The sequence below is a fragment of the Monodelphis domestica genome, chromosome 3 (assembly GCF_027887165.1).
Source record: "Monodelphis domestica isolate mMonDom1 chromosome 3, mMonDom1.pri, whole genome shotgun sequence".
In the NCBI taxonomy this organism is placed as follows: Eukaryota; Metazoa; Chordata; class Mammalia; order Didelphimorphia; family Didelphidae; genus Monodelphis; species Monodelphis domestica.
Window position 1 is genome coordinate 384,364,931 of NC_077229.1, and position 21,148 is coordinate 384,386,078.

Here is a 21,148-nt window from a genome sequence, read left to right on the forward strand (position 1 = left end):
GATTAGAACTCATTTTCAGTGCTTCTCTGCCTGTCATGCCTAAATCCATAAGACTTCCTCCTAAAAAGCTTCTCATTATTTTTAACAACCTTTTCCTGTCCTTTGATCCCCATCACTACTTATACCTGGTGGACTAGTAAGCTAGGGAATTTTATATATAACAAATGGTTCCCATTGGGTAGAAGGGTGGTGGGAACTCTGACAAAGGGTCAGGGGATGGACTGAATATAGGAGGGATGTGGGCCAAGGGGAAAGAAAAGGGGATGTTGTATATTGTGTTGAATACTTCTGTTTCTGAAGAAGCCAGTTGGGCTTCTGTTGTCATCTCACTACATCATGGTGCCACAGGGTCTCCAGAGAAGACAAGCAGTTTCCATCACATAACCTTGTCACATAGCCTCTTTATCTAATTTATGTTACTTTGTACATTTTATTCAAAACAAAAGTCAATCTCTTCTTCCCAAATAAATGATTATGTATAAATACTGAACATATCACATTCAATTGACAACTAAAAAACCTAAATATGGGGGGGAATTCCATTTCTCTCATAATCAATATGCCAGGATTTAATTTGTTACTGTGTGCCAGGAACTGTGCTAAGCTCTGGGGATACAAAGAAAGAGCAAAAAAATATTCTTTACCTCCAAGAAGCCCAGAGAGCAGCTAATAAATTGTCATTATGGAATATTTAAGAATAATTCACACAGTAGCAAAGTAAATGAAAAATCTATAGCTCTAGTTAACACATGGGGAAAAGAGATATAGGTTATTCCAAAACAAAGTATTTATTTTATACTTCTGACTCTGGTTGCTGAATGTTAAATGAAGTAGGTGAAATTAAGATGTAACCATATCCCTTTTTGCTAAATATGTATCGGGGTTCAGAGAGGAATACAAATTCATTTGTGGAATTTATAATTTTATAAAATTTAAATTATAATATTCTTTTCCCACCTTTCATTAAGTATATTTGGAATGAACAAGTTTCATATGAGAGATATTGATTAGCGGTTTTTCTTTGTTTATTTGGTTTTAGCACTGCCAATGGTTTAACCTTCTAAGGTAATATAAGGCCTCCAGGGCATAATACTGTGCCTGACACATAATAAGCACCTGAAAAATATTTAGTGATTGATTGATTGATTGATTGATTGATGGTAAGAGAATATCATTCCTGACATGTTCTCCTAAACAAGAAAGGCTTTGAGTTTAAGCCCAACAACAGATAATGTGCATATCATCTGTAGACCAGTTAAGCAAAGTTCTAAAGGAATGACTCATCTTCTAGGTTGACTGGAGAAGGATCAATTTTTTTTGACCATGAAAACCTTAGAAAAACATCTATAAAGTCATGTAAGCAGTGAGTGGTGGGTCAAAAGGAACTGGGGTAGGAGGAGAATGATGCTATTTATTTCAATAAAGAGAGTATACCCAAAAGATTGCAGATGTTTGTGTTGACTCCAACATCAATATATATGTTAATGTAATTACTATTGTTTTCAACTCTTCATTATGAGTTTTGGTGATAGATAAGGTCAATTTTTCCTTATCTTTTGAAGAACAATGTTTAGTCTATAGTGTAAAAACAAAAACTGAAGGTGGAGGAGATGGAAATGAGGCATCCATCTTCTACAATAAGCAAAAGGTAGGAGATAAATGAATTTGTTCATTTGTTTTGTTAAATTGAAACAATGAATTGATTTTATATACATCATGGGAATAGAGACTTTGAGAAAAGATAATTCAATGAAAATAAAATTCTGGGACTAGAAATTTCTGGGCTTCTCCAAATGCATTTTTTAGCTACTCGACCATCGATGACTGAAAGAGCATCTAGTGCTTATTTATAATGGTTTTCTTTTATATTTTACTTTATAGCTAGGAAGTATTTTAAATGTATTAACTTGATTTCAGAAATATTTCTACAAGATTATTTATAGCACACTTCATAGTTCCAAAGTATTTTCAAAGAATTTATTTCATTCAATTGTTACAACAACTCTGCGGAGGAGAGAGGACAACTATTATTATTCCTATTGGTCTCTGAGACTCAGAACATTTAAGTGAATTACCTATGATCATCAGACAGCTAACATCCAGCCAAGCTAAAACTTGAACCCAGGTCATCTCATTCTAAGAATGTTCTTCCTATTACATTTTGATATCTCATATTCATTTTTAGAGATAGATCATCAATATATGGCAAGTAAAGTTATGAAAAGGATTATAGATATTTCCATGAGTCATAGACACAGAAAGGAAGTACCCTTTTGTCCTTGACCTCTGCTTTGATGTGACTGGGATTGATACTCTGCGTGTTTGTGTGTGTTTGAAAGAAGAGAGACAAAGATACATAGAGAGACTTAAAAATAGAGAGAAAAAGACTTAGAGAAAGAAAACAATTATCAAATTCATGGTAAAATTTAGAAGTTAAACACTGATGTAGCCCTTTAGATTTTAATTAATTGAAAAAATAGATCATCTTTTTCCATATATATATCTATATAAAACAAAAATGAATGAGATTGGTCTTAAGAAAATATAAAAGTTTTTTTCTGGCTGAAAATACTCTCCAAACATTTTGCGAAACATAAAACAAATACACTTGCACCCACCATATACTCACTTTTGTCAATGACTCACATTTCCAGTTACCAGTTAGATAGAAGTAGGATTTCAGTGGAAGGAATAACTTTCCCTTAAAGTAGATTGTTCTTACTGTATTCATCACTTCACATGATACTTAATTAGGCTTATTTCCTACCCTTACTATATAATTAACACACTATCTTCCTCTTTATGCATGACCTCATTTATGTTTTTAAAACACATGTTGCCTAAAAACCTATTTCAAATGAAATATTTAGGTTGACTTCCAGTTTCTGAAGGTTTTAAAATGTAAGCATCTTTAAATATCAGACTAATTAAAAGTTCATTTGTTATCAAAGATATGAGTAATCCTATTGTGAATTTCAAAACTACCCCACCATAATCAGACCATTCTTTCCAAGACCTGATTCTGAAAATTGTTTGCTTATAAAGTCATACCAGTAAAGAACAAAAATAATATTTTATCATTTATATATTACCTTAGAGTTTACAAAATACATAATTCTTTTCTCTAAATTGGTAAAAGGTCAAAAGAGTATGTTTTCCTGCCTGACTCTTCATGGCCAGTTTTCCATAACTGCTCTATTATTCTATTTTAATTTTATATTGTCCTGCCAAAGAATTTATTCACTTTTGCCCACATAAGTGTCACTTATAGCCACGGAAAGAAAGTCCTATGATTATGGGTAGCATGTCTTTTTTTAGGTCTGCATTTTTTTTCCTTTTGGTTGTCTAAATTCTACCCTCATAGTTTTTTTTTTCCTAAATGCCATAGTAACTGCTCAATCCTTCTGAAGACTATTAGTCATAAAACTTGACTAAATGTTTATATGTTCATTGTCATGATTCTAGGCCTATTTCACAAACCTACATTAATCCTTACAACATGTCTGTAAGTAGGAAAAAATATAGTTCTATTTTTACAAATGGAGGTATGAGAAAGCCTTTAGATGCCATAAGCTGATTAAGGTCACCAAACTCAGCAGCAACACTGAGAAACAAATTTTCTCTCCAAAGTCCACTTGATCACTTGTTGCTAAAAATAAATTATTTTATTCAGGGTGTCTGCTTGAAAATATTTTGCTAAGTCACTTAAACTTCTCTCAAAGGAGAAAAATTTAAATAAATCATCATGAGTAAATTTAGAATTTAGTAAGAGTTTAGAATGAAATTCAGAAAATAACCAGTACTGCTCATAAATTTAGAAAGAAACCAGCCGGCTCATTGAAGACAAAGTCATCCAGAAAAACATCTTGGACAGCCATGCCTCTATGATATTTTAAAGTATTTTAGTGGCAGAATGTTGGAAAAGCATAAATATATACCCATTCTGGTTCAATATGAAATGTTTCTTCCTAGAGGGTGTGAATAAATTAAATAGCCCATACTACTGTTGTAAAATAAAAAGAAAATATGGAGGATATATGTTGGAAAAACTTGCTTATTGACTATTCCCATGTATTAGGGAACATATGCTAAAATAGTAATGCATTTTTAATATCTGTACAATATGGGTATGTAGAAGAAACTTTACTTTCTTTAGTATATTTTAAAATACCAAAATTTTTCAGTTGTTCATTATATTTTTTTTGTATGACATGAGTGGTACGATAGAGCAGGGAATGAGTTCTTACATTCCTCAAGCTGATCTTTCATTTTCATAGTTACCATATTAACTGTAAATTGTTTATATCTTCTTAAAGAGGACAAAATGGTGTGTAAATATCTTGTACACTAACAAAATTATCTCAATTATTTTTTGTTATATCATACTCTGGTGTGCTTACAGCTATGCTAGGAGCTAGGCAGAAGAGAGTTTATAGGGAAGAAGGGCAATGTGATATAATGAATAAAACATAGGATTTAGATTTAGAGGACAAAAAAAATCCCAGGTCTGCAGCTCCCTATTTCTATTTTCTTTTTTTGATCCAGCCATCAAATGTTTTGGGGCTTTAACTTCATCTTCTACTAAGAGAAAAAGAGGTAGACTAAATGATCTCTGAATTAATTTTTCATTCTAAGTTCTAAGAACCTCAAGAAACCCACAACCTATTTGGGAAGTTCTATATGTACAGTTTGATGATAAGACTATGGAATATAGTCAGTTGTCTAAATGTTTGACATTACTATACATCAGGAAATGTTAGAAATGGGTCATTTTAAAAGATGGAGTTGAAACTTGGGGAAGATTTTTAGACAGATAAGAGTGACAATTGGATTTGCATAAGAAAAGGAAAGGACTCATATCTATATTTTTCATCCTCCATTAAATTTATAAATATTCTGTATTTTTCTTTGATTTAGAATTATACTCTATTGCTTTTGGTAGCATCAATGATTAGGGAAAAAACTTGAAATTTCAATTAGCTGGCAAAATTAAACATCAAATTAATGGAATCAAGATCATGTCAATGTGGATAGTCACAATGGCTGTTGACAGGTCAATTAGACCACAGATAATAAAATTGTCTTAGCTATAAAAAGGAAATATGCTTTTTAATGGGAGCTATCTAAATAATTAGGATGACCAGGACTAATCTACCATTTATCTCTTAGTGATTAATCATTCTGACGATGACCAGTAGTTATCCTTATGACTAAAACTTAATATAAAGAAAGAACTAAAGAAAATGAATTATGTAAGCAAACCAAAATGCTGTAGTGATACCCACACATTCATATAGGATAGCACAAGGGAATGTACTTAAGTACAAGTTATAGTGTATATCATGAGACTAGGAGGAAAGAAAAAAATGATCATGGTGAAAAGACAAGATGTATATTTATTACAAACAAAATCAGGGAAGATAAATTACCCAAAAAAGAAAAAAAATCAGAATCTAAGAATGGTCCATACTGTTTAATAAAACAATGGACATGGGTAAAATTGGCAAAATTTTGTTTTCTCAAACTTGGACTGTAAGTACAAGTGTATATAAGCAATATCCTAGCTGAGCATGCAGATAGCAAACAGATGTCAGTAAAGACATTTGAGCCAGTTTTCAAATATATCCATCATTTTTTAAATGAAAATTCATCCCATATAAATGAATATTATAGGCTTGATAGAGGTATTCTCAGGATCATTGGGAATATCTCTCTTCCTTTTCTTTTAAAGTATTCCAATCTACATAATTGTTGGCAAACTAAGGACTTATAAGCCTAATGTCCTGAGACTTATACTCTTGTAGCAGAGGCACATAATCCAAATATGCTTGCAGGTTATTTTCAGCAAATACCTTTGGACATCTGCACCACAATATGCTGGCACATAGACCATGACTGAAAAGAAAACAGCATATGGCATTTTCAAATTCTCTGGGTATATATTCAGCTATAGAACCTTGAGAATTTCAGGCTACTTACTTATGATGATCTTTTACCTTAGTTTTTAAAACACAGAATATGCTCCATTAGTGAAACTGTGATTTGTAGGCAAAAGTAAATAAAATAAGATAATTTTATACAGTTAATATTTGTCTGTGTTTGACCTTATTTTGGGTAGAAGACTGACACCAAGATGGTTTAGAAAGGTGTGTAGACATTTAATTCAGAATTCTAGAGTTGATCAATTAATGGTAACTTGGTAGTCTTTGAAGTAACAGTATAAAAAAGTGTTAATAGCTCATAATAGCTCAAGATATTACAGATTAGAATAATAACTTTACACTTGAACTTCGCCAAAAGGCTGAGAAGTGATGTAGAATAACTTTAGAACAAAGTTGTCGAAATACAGCGTAAGGACCAAATATTACATCTACCAATTTTAGTTTATCCTACCCTACAAGCTTAAAGTGATTTTTATATTTTAACTAAAATGTTATTGCACTTAAAATGTAAAACCAGAGAACTATAAAACATTTTTAATTTTCCTTTTTGTCAGTGGCTCAACTGTAGTTTTCTCAACGAGCTTTAGAGTATTGTTTATTGTAAGGGTTCACAACTCTTTTTGTATTATCGATTCCTTTGGTAGTCTGGTGAAATCTATGGATCAGTTCTCACAATAATGCTTTTTAAATGCATAACCTATTTATAATTATAAACTTAACCAATTATATTGAAATTCAATTATCATTGTAAATGCAAAAATGCCCAGTTAAGAATTGCTAGTTTATGGAAGAGCAAGCTGTCAAACTATAGACTCCTTGATATACAGGACTAGAACATAAGCACTTTTTTGTTCTCTGTAACTTGACAGGGTATCTTGCAAATAATAAAACCTAAATAAATTGATTCAAATCTGATAAATGAATGAGTATTATTGTCCCACCCCATCCTCAATTTAAACAATTATCTACTCTCCTTCATCCCCATCCCTTGTGTTTTTAATCACAGTTAAAATATTCAGGCATTGTCATGTTTCCAAATGAAAAAATTGAGTTCCCAGGAAATGCTTGTGCATATTTCAGGAGCTCCAAACCTAAGGCCTCATCCCACTTTATCTTGCCATGGCCACATTTGCCTTACTTTTCAGGTTCTCAGCATTACCCCATCATTTACCAGACATCTGTTCTACTCCATCTCAGCAAGTTAGCTGTTCATTTTGGGAATAAATATAAGAAAAAAGGAATGGGCACAGAATACTTTTGGGCCATTTGCCCATCACTTATTGCATGACAGTACCGAGAGTTAGACTTGGGAAATGACTAAAGCTCAAATAAGCATAATAATCTTGTACTGAGGTATATCACACATTCAATCTCCTCTCACTTTTTTTTGAATGTGCTCCTTTAAGTGAATTGGCAGCAAGGAAGGACTAGCAAAGCCAAACATATAAATAATCAGCATTTGAGGAAGTTGATAAAAAGGAGACAAATCCCTGGTTTTCAACATAGTGAATATAAAATGAAGTATGAAATGCCTTCCTTTACATCTTCTTTTGTACCTGATAGCATTTTATGGTTTCACAATTACCTTCCATGTTGAAATAATAACTAATGTATATTCTGAGTCTTAAATATTTGGCACATAGGTCACTACTTATATTTTTATTGGAATAATATTGGCTAATTACATTTCTTATTTAGGGTCCCCCCCCCTCTTTCCTGTGGATAATTTTCTGGTAGTAAAGCAAATGAATTATCAGCTTTCAAGGATAAAAGGCAAGATCTATGTCAGGGGTTAAAGAAATCTTAATAGTATAAAAGGCTAAGAACTATCAAAATATAATTCATAATTGCCAATGTAGGTAGTTGTGTCAGCAACCAAGTGGGAGGCTGTCTTATTTTGTAAGTTTTTGTTTTCTTCCATTTGAGCATTCTATGGACTTTTAAAGGCCATAAATTTTATGCATGCATAGCCTAATGGATAAATTCCCAATTCCTTCTGTCATAATTTGGTATTTTTTTATACTTTTTTCATTTTTTTAATTTTTTCTAGATTGCATGTCAGAACAATTTAATCATTTTCTGATATTTTGAGATCTATATTTTATCTCTCCTTCCTGTTCTTCTCCCTTCCCCCAAGAAAACAGGTAATATGCTATAGACTGTACATGTGGTGTTATACAATTCATATTAATATATTCATCATGTTATGAAAGAAAACACATTCTCTGGTGTAAGAACTTGCAATACAGAAAAAAAATGTGGAGGAAATAAAGTGAAAAATGTCATGCTTTAACCTGTATTCAGACTTCAACCATACCTTCTAAACCAATGGAGATCCTTTCTATCATAAATTCCTTGGACTTGTCCTGCATCCTTGTATTGCTGATAATAGTTATCATTTACAGTTAATCAACAGACATTTTTAATGTAACTATGAACAATGTTCTCCTGGCTCTGCTTGCTTCACTTTGGGTCACTTCTGTAAAAATAAAAAGGCGAACCATAAAAAAAAAATATAGCAATGAGTTTGATTTGGGGTTATAAACTGATTTAGATACTGTGCTTGCTGTGCTTACAAAGTATCTTCAGTTTATATCAGTGAAGTGAAGCTCATAGGCAAACTTCTCTCCAGGGCCAGGCACAAGGATGCTAACAAGACTCGGGATACAAATAAAATATTTATTGAAATGTATAAGGATAAAATGATTTCTAACTCTAAGGAATTCTAACACCACTCAAATAAAACTCCCTGGTTCCACAAAGAACCACTTCTCCTGTGTCCACGGGTAACACTAATCCTTCCTTATCTGAGTAACCCAAATTTTTACTGTTTTAAATAAACTGATACTATTATCCTTATAATTCTTAACTTCACCTCCACGTTACAAAAAGAACAAAGTGTAGCTGATTGAGTCTGAACAAGAATCAAGTTAGGACCCTTAGCCTTAGCAGACTCACAGTCCAAACCAAAGACCAGATCTTCTTTGATCTTCTCAGAGTTAAAATAATCTATAAAAACAGTGATAGATAGTCAATAGTGTTTCCCAAATTGGAAAAAGAAAACAGCAAGCTCCTTCAGGTCTTTCCCTCCTTTCCTTCTATCTCAGACAGGAGAGAGAGAGAGGCAAAGATGTTACCTCCTTCAAGCCCTCAGCAAGAGTCTCTCTGTGGGTGCCTCTGCCAACTGCCAGAGACCAACTGCTACTTGCAGAGAGAGTAACTGTCACAGAAAAGCCGTTAGACATGACACTGACATTGTCTCAGCTCTATTTGAACCTCTAATTCTTTCTCAAACCAACTTCTCTACTTCTTATCTCTAAACTAATATAATAAGATTTATTTTCTAATATCATTCATATACTTCATAGAAGTTTTTCCAGGGTTTGTGTGTATGTGTGTGATCATCTTGTTCATCATTCCCTATGGTGCAGTAGTATTCCATTGTAATCATATGTGATAACGTGTTCAGCAATTCCCACCTAGGATAGATATCCCTTCATTTTCCAATTTTTTTTCCACCACAAAAATTGCTGCTATTAATATTTTAGTATAAGTAGGTCTTTTCCCCCTATCTTTGGTATACCATTCTAGTAATGATATTACTGGGTCAAAGGGTGCGCACAGTTTAATAGCCCTTAGAACATGTTTACCAATTGCTTTCAAAAGTGGTTGTATCAATTCACAGATTCGCTAGCAGTGTATAGTGATTTAGTGTATTATTTTTTTCCGCATCCTCTCCAAAATTTATGATTTTTATTTTTTTGGTCATATTAACCAGTCTGATAGGTATGAGTTGGTACCTCAGAATAGTCTTAATTTTAATTTATCTAATTAATATCGATTTGAAGCATTATGTAGAATTCTGATCCTATTATTTTACATCCATTTAATAACTTTACTGATGGGTTTATTTTCATTTTGATACAGAAGCAAATGCTCCAATTGAGAAGTTTTCAAGAGACTGCCCAAAAATGGACATTATTTTGGGACAAAAATAGTTAGAATGTACAATTTTGCTTGGAAATTCTTTGCTTCCCTTTTTTTAATATGAAAATTATTTTCTAGCCTTACAGCTAGGTGGCTCAGTGGATTGAGAGGCAGGCGTAGAGTTGGGAATCCTGGGTTCAAATCTGGCCTGAGACACTTCCTACATGTGTGACCCTGAGCAAGTTACAACCCCTATTTCCTGCTCTTTACTGCTCTTCTGCCTTGGAACCAAACACTGCACTGGTTCTAAGATGGAAAGCAAGGGTTTAAAAAAAAGAAAACTATTTTCCATCCTGAGTTAGTATAGAAAATAATTTAAGCAAACAAAAGACTATATTCACATATTTTACTTAGCCAGATAAAAAAAAGTATATGGCTACATTTAATGTCTAAGATTTTTAGTACATTCATGATATCTTCTGCAGGTACTCATAAAACTTATTTACATTATCAATAAATTATCCTTCATTGTTTTCAATGTTATATAGATTTGATTTTATAATTTTAGAGAAGAAAACCGAAGTACTTTTTAACCACACATAACTACTATTCCAGGACATGGAGATTTAGAATCCATATGCACAATTTATTAGCTAAGAGGAGGAAAACAAGCCCATTAGTAAGTATTTTGCTCTTACCAGATGACAATTATACATCATCCATTTTTCCCTCCAGGAATATCAGCCATGTAATACAAACTCATGTCCAGAGCTGAAAAAAACCACACCTTGGACCCCTTGGACTCCTGTCAACATCTCTGACAATGGAGGTCACTATGAACAACGGTTCCGTTACACTTGCAAGGCTCGGCTGCCTGACCCCAATTTGCTGGAGGTGGGAAGGCAAAGGATTGAAATGCGTTACTGTTCCAGTGATGGTACCAGTGGCTGTTCCACAGATGGTAAGCTAAGATAAAATAGACACATTGTCAAGCTATGCCTCAATATCATGACCACTGGGGAGGGTATTTTGACCTTCCTATCATTTATGCCATACAGAATGGAAGAGGATTATGTTAGTGAGGGAAACTAACTTAATAATTATGTCTTTAGTTATTACTTTATGTATTTCTGAATGTTTTTTTTTTAGGAAGAATGTTGATAAACTGGAAGACGATTAGAGTGCTGAGGAGATTTTGAAACAATATCATTTAAAGACTGGAGGAAGGAATGTGAGATAATTTGCCTAGGAGAAGATTTAGCAAGGTTATGATAGCACTCTTCAATCATGTGAAGGGCTTTCACAGAGAAGAGAGATTAGATTTATGAGAGTCCAGTGGTGGGTGAACATTGTATGTAGAGATAGGTTCATTTCTTCTATGTAATGACATTTTTCTAGTAATTTAAGGTATCCAAAAGTAGATACTTGGGAGCTGTTATATTCACTTTCTTTCTAGTCTTCAGGTATAAGACTAATAGAGATGATTCTCGTTCATATACAAGTTTGATGACACATTCTTTGAAGTCTACTGACTCGGAGAATGCAACATAACTGAATTCACTTTCAAAATTAAGTAACAACCAATAGTTGGTGATTTAATAGGGCTATTTTTCATTACTTTTTGGTAATAAACTGTACAAGGCACTTAATATTTTTAACTATTTAGTTGGAACTTAGTATGTCTTAGACCTTCATCTAGAAGGAAAGATTAATGAAGTAGTAAAACCTCATTGTAATGCAGAAATAGAACTGGTCATTGCAATAACATTTTCAAGTATAGCTTTTTATTTTATGAAATCTATAAATAAGTCATGGAAACTCACATTTATGTAGATGGCATTTTGTTTATAAATCTGTGGGGCAGCTAATGCAAACATTGTTTCAACAGCATGGCAACTAATTTAAATATGCACATAATTAATGATTGCTTCCTTTATGTCCTTCCTCATTTTATAGAAGAGTAAACAAAGCTATAGAAAAGCAAGGTGACTTGCACATGGCCATGTTAGTTGTGTCAAAGCCAGGAATCGAATTCATATCTTATGAATCCAAATGTGATGAACTTTTGATGATGCAAACTGACTTTCTGAAGAATATTCGGTTGAAGCAATCCTTTCCTCTTCCATACTGGCTCTAATCTCTTGCTAGGAACATTTCAGTGTTAGCACAACCACTTTTTATAAGATGTCAACTTTGATAACAATATCTTTTGCAAGAGACCTCCTTTCTTCATTGCTCAAGCAACTGTGACAAAAGCAATGTAAATTCTTACTCAAATCTACAGCTACAAGTATTTTGTTAAAGATCTCAAAGCATGAAAATAAGCACATTGGTGGTCCAAACTTAGCTTTCACCAATAGATTATAACCATAAAATTAAAACCTGTTGAAAGGAAAATTATTCTGATCCATATGCTGAAATACCACACCACACTTAGGTTTTATAGAAACCAGTTTTGGGGAGGAGAACTTTATCCTATATTTATACTAATAGTGTACAATGTGTGCATTATATCGCAATATCTTTCCCATGTACTAAAACATGTTCATTACCTTCCATGGAAAGCCTTAAACTAAGAGTCAGGACCCTTGTATTTTCGATCTACCTTGTGTAATAACTAGCTCCGAAACTTTAGGCAAACAATTCAGATTATCATATAGTCTGACATGAGAGTAAGGCTTCCTTAGGTTTAACAGGAAGGAAATTAAGGCTTTAGGCTCCCAAAATAATGGGCATCTATTAGTTAACTTCTTGTTGCTTGGTAGCATAGAGCAGACATAAAATGCCCAACATGTTTTCTTTAGCAGTATAATTACTGTAGCTTCTAATATGAATTGTGACATCTTGAAAACACATGAGTTCTAGATGTTTGGCCATCACTAATTTTAACCCACTTTTGAAGTAGAGAAATTATATTTCCTATGGACAAAATAAAATCAGTTGTTATTGCTAATTTAGCTCTGGTCTCTGGGAAAGAAAACTTAAATGTAAATATTTGAAATGGATATACTTTCAATAATTCTTTAAAAAGAAATATGTGTGCTTACTATATGCCAAGCATCATGCTGGACACTACTGTCAAAGAGCTTATAGTCTTATCAGGAAGACAACATATATATAACTACTGGCATATCCAAAAGAGATGTAAGACATTTCAGTACTATATATCTATATATCTATATATGAGATAAGGAGATATAATTATTTTATCTAACATATTTTTAAACTGAATAGTCCAGAGTTTTACCACACAAAACAATACTCCTGGAAAAAAGGCATAAATCCAGTATCTTTGCACTGGTATTGAGAGAAAAAAAATTATCAAAAATCTGAAACCATTCATTAATAAAAATTAATTATATATTCTGTAAAATCTTACCTTAAGTTCCCCCAAATCTGATTTTATCAGAAGCTACTCAACACTCATATTACCCAAATACTCCTGCAAGAATCATAAATACTATATCTAGCTATTTATTAGCTTATTTACAGGCAGAAGCTATAACACTTTAGGATGTGAAAGAAATTTAACTGGGCAAGACTTATTTCCCTAGAGGAATAAAAATTTTCATTAAAAATTGAAATTCACAACAAGTACCTTTCTACTCTTGGTATTCCCAGATGCTGTCACCATAACCCTGCTAAGTTTAAGAAGAGTTGTTGAATATTTAGTGGATCTGAGAATGTCCTAGAATTCCCCTGAACCTATTCCCTGAGTTTCTTTGGGGGTGATGGACTGTTGATGCCTAGGAGCTTTTTCCATTTCAATGAGCAACAGAAGCCACTAGCCCCAATTTGCTCTAAATAACTTCTATGTTCATATCCTGGAGCTCAGTGAGGAATGCTAAAAAACATTTGCAGAAACAATGGCCATTTTCCATCCACTCTCTTATTATTTCTTGAAGAATTCCTAATTCATTCATTTTATCTAGGCTTTGGCTTTCAAAGATATGATGAAATAATTTGAGAAATCCTATGGAAGGCTCTGATTAGAATTTGTGTTTTTAAAAGTACAATACTTTTAAACAGTACTGAAAAACCTCCAAGCCTTCGGGTTGGGTTTATCCTTATGCCATTTTTCAGTTGAGCCTCTTGTCATGGGAGAAAAGAATTTATAAGAAATGATAGAGTTTCTTCTAAAATTCATTCTAGCAACATTTCATCAGTGACTGATAGCTGATGAACAGAATTTTGGCTTAATTATAATAGATGCTTCAGTTTCAAAGAGATTCATTAAAAGTCTGTTAAAAATCACACATACAGATATTGGTCAAAATGTGGTCTATTAATATTACATAGAAAAAAGTTGTTCTTGTCCTATAAAAAAGATTGAGAAAGTGGCCAACTTCCACAAAATTAAGAAAAATTTAAAAGTATCAGTTTGTTTTTCATCTTTTCCTGGCTATGTTTTATTTTCTAGATTTCAGTAGGTAAAGAATATACATCCTAGTGACAGATTCATCTATTCTATAGTTCATTCTCTATCATCCCCTCTCCTCTTTTTCTTCTGTGAGTCAGTGAAAGTCCTTGACTTGCATTCACAAATCCACTAGAAATCTGAATGAAGCATGGAACCCTTGGATACAGCTGCCTTATTGCCAGATTATAGTCATAGAATAAACCTAGCTGCTATTTCTAAAGGTAAATGCTTCACTTGGAGAGATGATGAGGAATAAATCAGTTCAGAAGGTTTGCTGTAGATAAAACTTTTGTTACTATAACATGAAATGAAATAGAAGAAAAGGGCTGCTTCTAAAAAAGATTCAAAGACTCATATGAACTGAAAGTAATGGATTCCAATTCCCTTATTTTATAAATATATAATACACGCATATATATAAACATATGTATGTAAATATGAATATTCATGTATTTATTTGTATACATATATATGCATATTTTAAATGAGGACAAATTAAAATTTGTACATCACATAGATCAGGCCAGGAATTTTTTATTTCTTTTCCATCCTTTAATCATTTATCAATTGGGGGACTGTTTCCAATAAATTCAAGAAATGATGCCTGTATCATATAAACTTGCTATAATTTGTTCCCTCAGTTCCTTGCTCTACTAATTTTCACTACATTGGTTTTGTTTATGCAAAAACTATTTTAGTGTACTCAAAATGAATCCATTTTAATTTCCCTGCTTCTTTCTTTATCTTGTTTTGAATAAATTTTCCCTTATCTGTAGATCTGACAGATAAAATTCCCCATTTTCCCTTCCCTTTTGACCTTATCTTTGTATATTGTATGAAGTGTTGATTTATAACTTGTTTCTGCAAAATTGCTCTCTACTTTTCCCTGAAAATTATTGGAAAAGATAAGGTGAGTTCTTGCCACCAAAACAGGCATTTGGTAGTTTATCAAATACTAGATTACTGTGGTCATTTTCTACAGTGTTTTATGTACTTGTGTAATTCCACTAATCCTTCACTATAATTGTTGGCCAGTCTGGGGTCATTTAGATTATTTCCACTATATAATGCAGTTTGAAATCTGGAACTGGCAGGTGTTTTTCTAATGCGATAATTCACATTTTCTTATATTTTTTCCATTATTTTGACTTATTGTTTTTTTATTTTTCATGGAGTTATTATATTCCCCTTATGCATTTTTAATTTTTAATAATCAGTTTTTCACTGAGCTTTTGTACCTCTTTCTCCATTTTACTCTTTTTAAAAGGAATTCCTTTCTTTTTGAATATTTGTGTCTTTTATCTTTTTGCCAGTTGTTTTTGTTATTTTTTCTATATTTTTGTACCTCTTTTATCAAACTGTTAATTTTCTTTTCATAATATTTTTGTATAATTCCCATTTCACTTACCAGTTTTCCCTCTAACACCGTTAGCACTTGTTTTAAAACATCTTCAAGAAATTTTTATTGGTCTTTTTCCAAATTTCTTTTTTGTTTAAACTTTGCTTTTGGTTCTTTTCACATTGCTGTGTCATCTTCTGAGTTTATATTTTAATAATTTCTGTCTCCATAATAGTTTTTAATGAACATATTTTGGTTTTGTTGTTTGTTTATTTTTCTAGACTATTTCTGGACTTTTACCTTTTTTTTTTCAGTTGTACTCTGTTCATCTGAAGGTAGGAAGACACAGTCCCAAGTTTCAGGCTTTTTGTTGTTGTTTTTGCCTTACTGTTTTCAGAGCTAGCTCTATGGTGCATATGTTTCCAGTATTTCCAAGATAATGTGATCCAGGGAAAGGTGAAGTCATTGTTCTCCTGGTCTGAGCTCTGTTCTTTATTAAGTAAGGATCCTTGATACCCTTCAGCCACAAATAATGGCAATGCTGGAACTGTGATTCCATGCTAGGTATAGATAATGGAGCTGTCAAATATAACCAAGTCCTGCACGTATTTTTAGCTCAGGATCCCTATACTGTCTGCCATTTGTCTAAGTCTCTTACTCTCTCTGGGTTGAGAGTTTATGAAGCTTCTGGTACTACTGTTGCAGCTACATCTCTCACTTCAATCTTTTCTTGGTTATGCTGCTTCAGAGTTTGATTTGACACATTATTTTAGAGTTTGGAGGGGAATGTTGAGAGAGTTCAGAATATTTACTGATTTTATCCCAGTAAGTTGATTCTGACTCTCCCAGTTGGCCATCAATTGTTGACAATTTTCAACCACTAAATTCAAGTTTTGAGTTTGATTGATCTGGCTAAATATCTATACCAATGAAATCATAGATCTGTGGTAGCATCAAATTTGAAAACTTGAGGCTTCAACCTATTTCAAAATACAATATGCTGTGTCAAACTAAGAAAGTATTTTAAGTTATATTTGCTAGAAATTAATGCATTTTCAGTCATTTTAGTTAAAAGCAAAATCATACCTATTAAAGTTATGACAACTTTAAACACCCAAGGGAGCAATAATAATGATTGTTTTCTAGTTAATGCTGTATTTTTTTTTACTTTAAGACAGATGAAAATAATTTTCAAGCTAAAAGGTGATGCTCTAATTCAGAAAATGAAAATAAATTTGTTTTTTTTTTCTTTTTTGAATTCGTATCTCATCATCTTAGTGGTATTCCCAGTGATGGGAAAAGTCCTGGTGGTTTCTTGGTACCAGAGAGAATCAAGAGGGAAAAATAAAGTGCTTCCTGCTCACTTTTATTTTTCTTGGAGTACAATCTCCAAGAGAAGGAGGCATTATTATGTAATGGCTCTCTTAGAATGGAAGAAGAAACAGAGACTCTTAGAAACCAATGTGACCTTATATTGCTGAATACTTTTCTTTCAATTTGACAATAATCTAAAAAGGTCTCATTTTTTGCTAAATCAAATTAAAAGAAATAATAGAAAGAATGATTAGTTCATTGGTTTCTTTTGATTATCATTTATAACAAATACAATGGTTATACTTTTTGACTCTTCTTTTCTTTTCTTCCTCATTATAAGCCAAAAAAATTGAAAATTGGCTTTCAAATTTTTCAGATTTTTAACTTGAATAACAGAACCCATCATCAATTTCAGAATGCTGGAAAATGATTTTTAAAAATGATGGATATGAAATAAAGCAAGCTGAAAAATGTTTTTATTACTATGTACTCTGTAGCAGCAAAGTTTTTGCTTTAATTTTTAGCATTTCTCTCTTTTATTAGGGAAATTAGATAAATTAATCAACCATCTTCGAACTGAAAAAACACATAATTTAAATCAATGTTTCTTTCCCAACAGAAATCATCTATATATTTTTATAATTCTATTATTTTATCTTTACTTTTAATTTTTCCCATAAACGTTCTCTGTCAGTCATTTATAGACCGGCTGACATTATTTATTGGATTATTTTTGTGATCGTTTAGTCATTTCACTTGTGTTCAACTCATTTTGACTCCATTTGTGGTTTTATGTCATTTGGGGCTTTGCCATTTCCTTCTCTAGCTCATCTAACAGATAAGGAAACTGAGACAAATAAGATTAAGCAACTCCCCAGGATTACATAGCTAGGAAGTATGTGAGGCCAACTTTGAACCCAGGACTTTCTTTCTCTATGGCTGGCTCTCAATCCACTCAGCCATTTAGCTTCACCACCACCACGCCCCCATGCCTTTTATTTTCCAAAAATACCACTAGAACTTTAGACTTTCATTACTTCTCAATTGGACTGTTTCAATTATCTATCTCCTCTCCTTATCCCACTTTTCCAATTCAGTCTTCCCAGAGATACCAAAATCATCATCCTAATGCTTAGGTCTTCCTGCTGATTTCCCTTTTGATGCATGATTTTCTCAACTTAAAAACCTCAATGGATCTCTGTGGGTTGAGTCGATTTTTTAAACTAATATTTAAAGATCTGAAAAAAAATAATTTCCTATAAGACTAACTCGCATGTATGTAATGTAGTGTGGCACTGTGGAAACAGCACTTGCTTGGATGTCAGGAGCTCTGTCTGGATCCCTTTATCACTTATTACTTATGTGATTCGGGGCAAGTTTCTTGACCTCCTTGGGATCTCAATGTCCTCATCTCTAATATGAGAGTTGGACCTGATATCCTCTGAGTCTTTCAGCTCGAAATCTTTAATTCTATCACTCTGTTCTGCTTTAAAATTCACAATGTATTTTCTTCATTCCATGAGATAGTTAGCACAGATATGATTATCCATTTTATGTAGATGATATAAATAAGACTCTGAGATGTGTGACTTGCTGATTATCACATTGTTAAAAAGTAACAGTATATTGAAACCCAGGCCTGGTTACTACAATGTCCACTCTATGTTTCCATCTCTACTGTCTATCATCTGTCCTTTAGACAGGTTATATTCCAGTCAAACTGGAATGTTGGCAGTTCCTTAAATGTCAGATGCCACCATCTCCCATCTGTACACTTGTGTAGAGCATTCCCACACCTTAAATGCAATCCCTCATTAACCGCTTCTATCAAAATTATTTTTTTTCTTCATGGTTTAGTTTTGTATGCCACCTCTTTTATTTTGCCTGCCTGAACCTTTTAGCCTTTCCTTAAATTTTCTGAGAAGTCTTGGCTTGGATCTCTCCTTTGAATTTATTACCCCATCCTGTGTTTCATGCTTAGCTCTGCACACGCTGTTTCTCATGATTGAATAAAGTAGTGAGGAGTGAAAGGGTAATCTCATTTAATTTTTTTAACTTTGTATTCCAATGAGTCACATATAATAAGAGCTTGAAAATGTGTCAAACTGAGGGGAAACAACATTGCAAGAGTTCTATATTAATTCCATAGGGACAGTGTTGATGTTTGTGTAGTAAGAAATATAATGGTGATGATGATGCTACTATTCTAATAACACTTTCAAGGGTTCCTAGTACTTTGCAATGTTTTCATTATATCTTTTCAATATCCTTGAGAGACAGATGCTATTATTTTCCCCATTTTGTAGATGAGGAAACCGACACTGAGAAAGGGCAAGTGCTTTCCATAAAATAAAACAACAAGTATGTGTCTGAGCAGGATTTGAAGTGAGGTCTTCTTTCACTTAGTATCAGTCCTATGATGATGAATTGACTGTGGCTAGGGCAGTTAACTTGAATAACTGCCTATTTATAGCTCATTCAAATCAGCCAAATGACAAAGGTCTTAATGTATTAATGAAATTAATAGTATCATTTCATATTGAATTAGAAAGCATCTTGTAAATCCTGTAATCTAACCCCTTCATTTTGACACATGAAGAAACTGAGGGATCCAGAAATGATTCAGTTACTAGATGCTTTGTAACACAGCTGGGATTTGAGTCTGTTTTTTCAGACTCTGAGGTAGCTAGGTCACTAAGTAAATAGAACATTGGACCTAAAGTCAGGAAGACCAGAGTTACAATCCTGTCTCAGACTTTTTACTAGCTGTGTGACCCTGGGAAAATCATTCAACCTGTTTGCTTAAATGCACTGGAGAAGGAAATGTCAAACCACATCAGTATCTCTGTGAAGAAATGAACAGCACTTGTGTGCTATGGTCCACAGGATCACAAAGAGTCAGACACAACTAAATAACAGCTTCTGTCTTGAAATACAGTATCTTTTCCTCTATGCTACACAGCGTTTGTCAGGACAGCATTATGGAAAAACATGCCCCTATGTTTGAGACATTCACCTCTGACTGAATCTTAACAAGTCTGACAATGTTCCTTTAGTTAGAGTCCAGGGGCCATGTAAGCTCCTTTCATGTAGAAGTTGTTTCATTTTTCATTCTTCACAGGTCCTTACACTGTATCTGGCATAAAGTAGGAGCTAAATAAATGCTTGCTTATTGATAATGAGCAAAACAGAAAAAGTTAAACATTTGATCTGCCATTAGAGATAATTCTCTTTTTATAATTATCTTTAAAGTTACACCCAATACTTAGATGGTGTGTGTCTTTGTGTATATATGTATGTATTGCTGTAAAGAAAGGATGGAAGTTTGCAGAGAGAAATGTCATGAGAACAGCAGGAAGATTCTGGAACTTTGAAAGAGGGTTAGACTGGGACCAAAGCTATTAGCTGGATCTCTGGAGAATCTCTGGAGGTGTTGGCTGTACATTTCCCTGGTGGCTAATCCTGTCCTTTCCTGGTTGCTGTTTTGCTTGCTGTATGTCATTGAGGCAATTTCTGGTGAACCTGATCCATCTGCAGTAATTGTGATATCTAGTCTGGATCCTTTTTTGGATCTAAGACTTTCCCTGGCCCTAGCAAAGCCTTATACAGACCCTTTCCTTAAATCCTACAAAGGGGGGTTTAGTTGAGGGTTTTAGTTAAGATCAGGGACTGGAGATTTAGGGAGTTATGTAGAATTAGAGTAGGAAATTCACCAAGAAGAAATCCCTGTGAAGGGATATTTAGATTTGGTGGGTATAGATAGATTGACCTTAGGTTAGATTATCCCAAATCCCCTTTTCTCCTTCCTTTGTTTATTAAATACAACCAACTGTACCTGTGTTATATAGTGGTCTGTATTTATTAGCTTAGGGTCTGGCTCTGCCTGCCCTGGACTGGGGTAGCCTTCCCAAACCAGATTACTGGTCTAATTACCATCCCCTGAAATCCAACAGTTATATCAGTACATGTATATACATAGACTAGCTAGATAGTTGGACAGATAGCTATATTCCACCAAGGGAAATCTTCACATGACTTGGGTTGACACCCACCTAAGTCATCAAATGGGATATGACTACAATGGATGCTACAAACTCTTGGAGCCACAGTGAAAGCTGGGTGGCACCTAAGGAGGAAAATCGCTCTGTCTTTATTGAACATTCCTGGCATAATGGGCAGATGAGAACAATTCTTTCCAATGGTCAT

At 33.3% G+C, this 21,148-nt stretch overlaps 1 protein-coding gene across 1 annotated transcript in view; it reads left to right on the plus strand.

Annotated features, from left to right (window-relative positions):
- Positions 1 to 21,148, plus strand: part of SEMA5A (semaphorin 5A) — a 657,936-nt gene that overhangs the window by 594,572 nt on the left and 42,216 nt on the right. The window contains exon 17 of the mRNA XM_007486811.3: positions 10,605 to 10,830. Coding sequence (XP_007486873.1) covers positions 10,605 to 10,830 — 226 coding nt within the window. The remainder of the gene's footprint in view (positions 1 to 10,604; positions 10,831 to 21,148) is intronic.